A 9596-nucleotide genomic window follows, 5' to 3' on the forward strand; every position below is an offset into this window, starting at 1 on the left:
AGATGGGTAGAAGAGACAGTATATAATTATGTATACACATATATGTGTGTATATGTATATGGTTATACTATTATTAAACAATTGTTATTGTTATTGCCAATTACTCATTCCAATCAGCATGTTTTAATGTATTTTGATGTGTAGTAATGTTTTGATTTGCTTTTGTATCTCTCGAATTTTTGAGGCAATCTTGAATAAATTGTAACAAATAAATTGAATCTTTAAATTCTATCGAGTATGATTTCCCACTTAAATTTTCTAGCAACCATAATAATGATAGTTGACGCAACTTTACGTTAGTTAAACATGCTTTGAAGTTTCGGCGGATTGAAAAATAGTCATGACAACATTTTGTGTCTACTGTGCCAATGACTTATAATGTGTAGGCCTGTGTGTTTTTGTGTCATACGTCATCGGCATAAATTTAAACAACCATAAATTGTACGTGTTTGTTCCAACGTTTACTGTCTTTTCATCTCTTAGATTTCGAATTTGGAGAACCAAATAATGCTAATCATCAAGAACATTGTATTGAATGTGTTGTACACGGACGTCAAGTAGGCAAATGGAATGACATCCGATGCGATGAAAGACGTCTGTACGTGTGTGAAAAATGTATGTGAACCTATTATTGTTGAGCACATGTTCAGAAAATTATTTCAATAATTTTCTTAGCTCTGAAATTTATTTGGTTCTATAAGGAATCATTTAATTTGATAACCCATATACAGTACTTCCAACTGATGCGATACATACATTGTATAGTAATTTTTCAATAGTGAGGATCCAAATCTAAAAGTGTGAAATTGTCTTGATATGACCTTAAAAGAAAGACATATAGTTATACATTTTTAAAAAATACAAGAAAAAGTACAGGAACAAAACATACCAAAACACAACGAGAACATAATCGCAGGTACATTAATTATATTGTTAAATTTAAGAAAAGGACTGTTAAAAATATATATTTTTTCAAGTGAATTTATGGTCCAATATATGAAGCACCTCACGCTGATGGGCATTAGGAGATCGACAGTAGATTTATTTCCTCCGTTTGGACAATCCTACCACATGGCATCGATTGTTACCTCCGCCAAAGGAGGTTATGTATTCACCGCTGTCTGTCTGTTAGGCCCTATAAAAAATTATTAGTTTATCACCCTAACAAAGAATAAAAACTGATGAGGGAGGGAGGTTTTTGTTTTTGTTTTTTGTTTTTTTTGGTAACCCCGCCCCCATAAATTTATATTTAAAAGATATTTTTTTTTGTTTTACCAGCAAACATATTTGCAAGAAGTCCTAAGCTTTTGAAGTGAAAAAAGATGGAAAAATGACCGTTTGAAATATAAAAAAAAATGTATGTTGATTGAAAAAGAAAAAATCAGAATTTCCCCAAAAGTGATGAGGAAGGGGGTGATAAACTAATAATTTATTTTATGGGGTCTTAGCAGGATTACGCAAAAGCTAAGGGATGGATAATCACAAAATGTAGAGGAATTAAATGGTACATAACAATGTAAAAAGAGATAGGGCCTAATTACATATTGGTGAGAAAAGGGAAATTTTATTGCGCATAAAACAATAAGGGAAAATATACAACAATCCTATATCATGGCCCAGAAGAGTCACACGTAAGGAGAAAAGAAGAACAACATAGATTAAACAATAAAAAACCGAATTTTAAAATATATGATAATTATAACAATCCTATTTAGTCAGTTTTTAGATAATGGGGATTAATTCAGGATGGTTTTATTTTGTTTGCGTGATAGATACTAAAGGAAGCAATTACAGGAAGTTTAGATATATTGTAGCGGAATTTTAAAAAATCAATCGGATTTTTGCACATTTTCAAAAATTGTTTTATTTGTTTTTGTATTGCGGAGACAGATGTCTCCACGAGAACCCACCTCAAAGCAAATCAACTTGACATTGTAGCCAGAGTCACTAATGTCCCTAGTCAGGGGTACACACTTCTTACATTTCGAAGGGAACCGACAACTCGAAAATGACAAATTTTTTTTCAATTTCTTCCAGAACAGACAGAGATCTGGGATTAGTGTTGTTGCACACTCGGAGGGGAAGGTTAAACGGGTTATATGATTATTGACTCCGTTCCCGAGGTCAGATTTGATTTTAGGAGGGTTGCTCGTTTCGTCAACACCTTTATTAAAAATATTTATAATATAGTTTAAATTTAAAGTATTATTATGTCTCCACGTGCGAACACCCTGTTCCAGGGACTGTTTGCAGTTGTTAGAGTTTTACGATTTCCACATGACTTAAAAAAAATTGGAAGTGAATTTAAGAATTTAAGCGTATGTTAAGTGTGTCACCTAAATAATTAAAAAGAAACATCAGCACACCACTAAAAGGTTGTAAATTATAGTCTTCTAGTGGTGGCGTGACTGTTCCAGTGAATGAAGGTCGACGAAACGTCGCTGGACCAGGAGCCCTCTCACGTGGTCGTTCTTAAGGTTTTAGGTGAGGTTTGGGATCTTTTTGCTTTAAATTGCTTAGATAAAAATTTGCTCACATTTTGGTCAATGTACTTTCTTGAGCGAATCTACTGTCGACACATTTGTTAACAGTTGCATCACCTTCTAACCTCGAGGAAAATATGAGCAGTAAAACATTCTTCATTAAAATGCAGTGACAAAAGCCAGTGTGCCAGGATGTGGGATGCCAAACCACCTCTTCATGTACCGATTAGTTAAAGCATCACGCTTTTGAAGATGGGTACACACATCCTTGACAGTTAGATGGTATTGAGGCTATTAAGGAAGTAGGTCTACTGGACAGAGATTTGAATCTTGTATTCACAACGGATTGGGGAGCTATCACTTTTTTTCCAACACCTTCACTGATCTTTTTCTCTAGGTGTTCGAACACATCAGAATCTTTATTTCTAAATGTTACCTTTGAGCCCAGCACTTTCGTCTTCGCCGATGATATAGTGGTGTCACCAAATCTTGAGGGAATTTTCGTAGTTTTTCGTTCCAAGAGAGCATTGCAATTTGTGGAATAATAAAGTGTGTGAATAATCTAGCACAGCTTCCCGCTTGGAGCAGAGGTTGTTGCATAGCGGTAGAAACTTAATATTAATGCCAGGGTCTGCGTCGCTTGCGATAATGCGGATAGTGTAGTCCGTTTACCATGAATGCATTGTGAGACAAAATGTACTAAAATCACAAATTATTATTTTGTGGACTTTGCAAAGGCTTTTGACACTGTTGAATAAATGTTTGTTTTAAAAGTGCTTGCAAAAAAGAATTTTGGCAAACAATTTATAAACATGGTGAATACGTTATATAATGGCGTTCAAAGCTGTGTAGTCAATAACGCTTGGACTTCCAGGTTCTTTTTTTTTTTTAGAAAGATGGCTTAGGCAAGGATGCCCCCTCTTCGCACATCTTTTATCGTCATCGCAGAAGTTTTAGCAAATCGAATAAGAAATAATAACAATATTACTGGCATAGGTTTGGAATCAAACGGCTACATAAAAAATGTAAAACTGACACAGTTTGCAGACGACACCACGTTTTTCGTTGCAGACAATTCTTCAGCAGAAAATGTTATTAAAGTTTTACAAAATTTCGGAACCTTTGCTGGCCCAAAGTTAAATTTAAATAAAACGGTTGGCCTAGCTCTAGGGAACTTTACTTCAAACACGATTAATTTAACAAATACTCCAATTAAGACCTTATGTGTTTATTTTGGTGTTGATATGAACGCCTGCTATGAAAAAATATGGAACGAAAGAATAGAAAAATTAAAAAATTTAATTACGTCATGGAAAAGCGAAACCTTAGTTTGGTAGGTAGAGTAACAGTTATCAATACTTTGGGTTTATCCCAATTATCTTATTTAGCATCTTCTATCCTAGCACCATCTTCTGTTTTTAAAAAGATAGATTCAATTATCTTCAAGTTTTTGTGGAATGATAAACCTGATAAAGTATCAAGGAAAATTATTATTTGAAAAACCATGCCCCCTAAACATGGCGGCCTAAATCTACGATAATTTCGAAGTGTCTATGATTCTTTAAAAGCAAGCTGGCTGAATAGAATTTTATTAAGCAAGGGTAATTGGAGTATACTTATATATACCAAAACATTATCTGAACAAAATGGGTACAAATTATTTACTTACGCATATGAATTTTGAAGATAAAAGTACTTTTCCATATCTTGGTGTTTTACCTCCATTTTACCAAGATGTTATATATGCCTGGCATAATGCTGAAAAGCAAGTCTCAAAAGAGCCTTCAAATGCGGAAGAAGCAAAACAACAGATCATTTGGGGTAATTGTTTCATACAACAAAACAGTAAATCAAAAGTTTTAACTCTGTTTTTTAAAAATTGGGTAGATAGTGGGTTCATATATATAAATGATTTATTGGATGAAAATGGAATAGTATGTGCTAACTATATTAAATGTAAACTTTAAAACAAGATAAATTGGCTTGCGGAATTAAATACTATTATGGAGTGTATACCTAAGCATTGGAAACAATGGTTAAGTTTTTCAAAAAATAAAATAAAAATACAAAAAAATGAGAATGTAAATTCTAATACCAATACAAAATACTTTTATTCGAAGACTGGGGAAAATGTAAGCAACCCAACATTGAAAATGTTTGGAACGTAAAATTTCAAGGAAACATTGAATGAGAAAAAATTTGGTTATATAAAATTAGCAAGTTTAAAGAAACGCGAATTTCAAGCTTCAGTTACAAGCTGCTGTTCAACCTAATACCATGTAGGTTAAATTTAAGAAGCTGGAAAATAGTAGATACAAGCGAATGTAAATATTGTCATGTAATAGATGACTACGAACACATGTTCGTGTCTTGTTACCAAATTAAGGCCTTTTGGAAATGTTATTTTAAGTTTCTAGAAAGAAATGACGTATGCAAAAGTATACCTAGGCCTACTTTAAAGCATACTGACCTTCTACAAATGATAATCGCTGGCCATAAAATAGGTCAAAAACAATTTAATATGTTTAATTATTTTGTTATCATAGCTTCATTTTGTATATATAAGTTCCGTATTAAATATTCTGATTTGAATGCTAAACAAAATTTATTTAAATTGTTTAAAATCGAATTAGAACTCCGAAGTAAGGTTTTCGATTTAAATGTATAATTATTCTATGAACGTGTACTCGTGAATGTGTATGTATTTATGAAAGAATATTTTTGAATGAATGAATAGCATATGAGAATTTTCTCTAAATGCTGGATTAAAATCATGTATATAACTCTATGGTAATTTAAAATTTAAAATTAGGTTATAACGTACATTTTTTAAATTATGAATATAATGATATGAAAATATACAATTCAATTATAATTGTTTGAAATTAGGAATATAGACTTTGATTAAAATGTATATTTAACAAAAAAATATGAATGATGTTTAATAAATGTCTGGAAAATGATGAAGAATATGAATAAATGTGGCTTTGCCACAAAAGAGAGAAAAAAAAAACACAAAAGCTGGCATTATATTAGTTATCGAACTCATATTTAATCATCAATTAAAATTTACAAAGAAAAATAAAAAAAACATCATAATAATTACGTTAGAAATTAGGATCAATGGTTTGTAAGTCGAGACAATGGAGCCTGTTGACCGAATTTTTGACCACTCACAATTTTTGATATACCCAATGACTGGGTCGAAATTACCTACCCAAGATTTAACAAAAATTGCCCAAAATTACCTAAGCTTTCAAAAAATGCATTTAAATTTGAAAAAAACCCGTGTTTTTCGCATGTATAGTTTCCCTTTTAGTTCATTCTATAAACCATTTTTTTAAATTGTTTGTGTTAATTATTAAAATTAATATTCATGAGGTGATAATACGAATAGAAAAATACCCCCTCAGTCGGCCAGTAGTGTTATTAATAGACTCAGTTACAAAGTTTTATTATGTAATGTATTAATTAGATAAGATCAATGGCAACGCAAGTCACAAATAAACAATTCTTAATCCATGTTTATAGCAATTAACAGTCAATTAACAATGTTATGTGCACTTCGTTGAGTTTTGCTTACTTGAATGGACTGAAATATACTTTGTTACTTCTTAATTCTTCCTCTAGGACAAAAACCATACCCAAGAACACACGATTAAGGGCCCGTTCGAGCAAAAAACGCCAACCATTCCGTTTATTTCGCCGGGTAATCGCGCTGAGCACTCAGCGGGTGGTCGACCGTTCGAGCAAGTTTTAGCTCACGGTAAATACGTGTAACGAAACTACTCCGGAAGAAAATTTCAACCTATACAGCTACCGATAATGCTGGAAATTAAACAACAACGTTAAACAACATTAAGGCGCCAATGTACCACAACCATTGAGGTATAAAAAAAACCTCCCTGTCTATGAAACTATGAAATGGGAGTCTGACAATGAGACTTGCCAAAATATATTAGCCTATGGGAAAAATATTGAAATCAATACCAACGGGTTAGGCCTAATGACAGAATATAATGGAATTTACTTTTCTCAGATCAAGATACAACTGCACCCTCGTACGGATCATCTTGTCCGGATGACATACACGTGATAGCTAAAAATAAAGCAGTCTCTGTGTATTGGAAGCCTCCTACGTGGACCGATGATTCCTCTTGTCATCCCACCGTAACCAGCTCATATTCTTCTGGTCACGTGATACATATACCGGATAATGATTTAAGTGCATCTATCAATGTGACGTACACAGCTACCGATAATGCTGGAAATTCTGAAACATGTTACTTTCGAGTAACTGCATCATGTAAGACTTGTTTTTCATATTTCTGTATTTTAACCTGATATGTACGGAGGCGTTTGCTGCCAAAGTAAAAATATTTTTTGAGCCATTATCTCGTACGTACGAGGTCATTAGGTGGTACGTACGAGGTATTACAGTATCTTGTACGTACTACCGGTACTTAATATCTCGTAAGTACGAGATTATGTCTCGTTCATCCTTGCAGGGGCGGATAAGTTGGGCCGATCGAGACAACACTGACCTCGAAATGTTTGTGCTCTATACGCCCGGAAATAACATTTGAGGTATTCTGGGCTATCATTCTCATAGATGTGTATAAGGGACAGGGCCGGCTCCCCCTAAATTATAATATGGATACATTAAAGTGAATAGAGAACATGCATATTGCAACGATTCGATGAAACTCTGCAATCAGCAATTTGCAAAATACGAGAACCCAATATTTTCATCTCTGTTTTGCATTACTGATTATCATTATCGCTATCGCTGTCGTCATTGTCATTGTTGATGATGAAAATTATTCATTAGCATTCCAACTGTGGCTGCGTTTGCGTTTGCATTTGTAGTTAACACACCAAGCCGCTCTTCGGCCTTTTCATTTTGGCAACAAATAAAGAATAACAACAATTATTAGGTGCACTGCAATCAAATAGAAAACAAATACTTGACAAAACCAATTAAATATGGAAGACAATACCATGGAGTAGCAAAAGCGAAAACAACACTGCCACCAACATGTGCTGCTTCCAGACGTGTTATGATGTTCTGCTATGTTTTTCAGATACAGGATGTTTGACTCCAGACAGTTCCGGATACCCAGGTCTGCAGACTCCAGTCAGTTCTGAAAACTTAGATCGGCAGATTCCAGACACGTCCGAATACCCAGGTCTGCAGACTCCGGTCAGTTCTGAATACTTAGGTCTGACCATTGGAATTTTCTGTGTTGGTATCATTGTTGGCGTTTTTGGAGTACTTGCTGTATCGGTCGGCTGCAAGAAGTTTAAACAGGTTTGTCAGATAATTAAATATTTCTATTTGAAATAATAATAATAGTTATAATAATAATAATAAAATAATAATATAATAATATTAATAATAATAATAATAATAATAATGATGATGATAATGATAATGATAATGATGATCAAGATGATCATGATGATCAAGATGATCATGATGATCATGATGATCATGATGATCATGATCATGATCATGGACGGTATGTTTTGCATATTTTAAAATGTTAATCTCAATTTAGGTAAACTTTAATACCACTTTTTTCACGGTCTTTTCAGACCCCGACACAGACGTCCCAGACTTACATGGGATACGTGGCAGATGTTCATAATAAAAATAATGAGCATACATATGAAGATCTACAACACAAAACTGAAGAAGAGGCCGCTTACGCTACTATAACCACATAAGAGAACAGCGTATTATATCAACTCGAGGGTGCGCGCTCGCTTCGCCTGCTGACCCTCTAGTATGTGAACGTCACGGTTAGTTTCGATTTGAAAAAAACAATATGACCACTAAAAGAAGATAGGTTGTATGGTTTTGAAGGCAGTTTCATAAAGCAGTTTCGTATAATTGTTCATAACAGAAATATTTAGGAAACACTAAAATGAGTTGAAACAACAGTAGTGTTACCTCCATAATTTTCCTTAGAAAAAGTTCTATGTTCGCACTAAATTTAAAATTGACATGATTTGTAATTGGTAGGTCTAAAATATTTCATAACATATTTTGGTCAGGGGCAGGTAAAGCAGTTTTACTGTAACTAATTGAGAACCCGACAACCGACTGTGCTTGACGAAAATATACTGTGTTTACCGACTGTTCCTGAAACCCGAGTGTGTTTGAAAAACGACTGTGTTTGAAATTTTCCTTTTTGGAATTCCATAATAAAGCCGCAGAAATTAACATTGAATGTTGCTCTTGGCGTTCCATATAAAACCACAAACGGTAATACAGCAAAAGACACGTGGCAGTGAAAAACGTCTGTAAAATTCATTATTTTTTCCACAATTAATTTGAAATATGGATTGATATCACTTCGCACGGTAGGGACTTTGAGGATCTATGTTGTTACAGTTTTTTTTGTATACCTGTAGGTTTCTAATCCGAGACGGTTTTTTAGGCTCTCGGTCTGTTATGATTTCAGGCCTTCAAATAAACGTAACATGATGAATAAAAAGTATAGCCGCGTTAGTCTGTACAGTATAGAAAGTATAAAGTAAAAAACAGCAGCACTTTTGAGACTAACAATATATAATTTAATAAAAATAAACGTAAGTAAGAGAATAAACGTAAGTAAGAGAACAACAGTAGAATAATTCTAATAGGAAGTCGAATAGAGAACGAGAAATACCGTAAAACTTTTAATACGAACTCAGTTTGGTCTATAGTAATCCATGCTGTAATGGACCTTTCCGCTAAGCCCCGCCCCTTGGAAATTTTTACTAATGTCGAACCAAAACAATATCATAAATGTTATAAGCACGTGTGTTTGTGGGACAACGCGTGTGCTTGTAGGCCCTTTCATGGTTGGTTGGTCAGTAGTTGTTGGAATAGTAACACACCTAAAACGATAGGTCTAATAATAACCACCCTTGCCTACTTGATTGATCGTGATTTTACTGTTAGATTTCATTGATGTCGTTGAGTCGTTGTTGCTTGATGAGATTATCCTTGATTTCTGTTTCGGCTTATTCGTTAATAAAAGTATTAAGGTGATTCTTCGCAGTGTTTACAAAGTTGTCGATATGGGGGTTTCTTCCCATTTTAGCTGTGAACGGCTTCTTAGC

The 9596-nt window shown here is 33.9% G+C and overlaps 1 protein-coding gene across 1 annotated transcript in view; it reads left to right on the plus strand.

The window, feature by feature from the left end:
• LOC117125229 (macrophage mannose receptor 1-like) overlaps positions 1-9590 on the plus strand; it is a 10753-nt gene extending 1163 nt beyond the window's left edge. Inside the window, exons 2-5 of the mRNA XM_033271691.1 lie at positions 484-615; positions 6523-6789; positions 7568-7794; positions 8082-9590. Of these exons, the coding sequence (XP_033127582.1) occupies positions 484-615; positions 6523-6789; positions 7568-7794; positions 8082-8213 (758 nt within the window). The 3' untranslated portion in view covers positions 8214-9590. The remainder of the gene's footprint in view (positions 1-483; positions 616-6522; positions 6790-7567; positions 7795-8081) is intronic.
• The last annotated feature ends 6 nt before the right edge of the window (positions 9591-9596 follow it).

This window comes from Anneissia japonica, unplaced genomic scaffold (genome assembly GCF_011630105.1).
Source record: "Anneissia japonica isolate Jap-2015-1 unplaced genomic scaffold, ASM1163010v1 scaffold212_len457575_cov179, whole genome shotgun sequence".
NCBI classification, from domain to species: Eukaryota; Metazoa; Echinodermata; class Crinoidea; order Comatulida; family Comatulidae; genus Anneissia; species Anneissia japonica.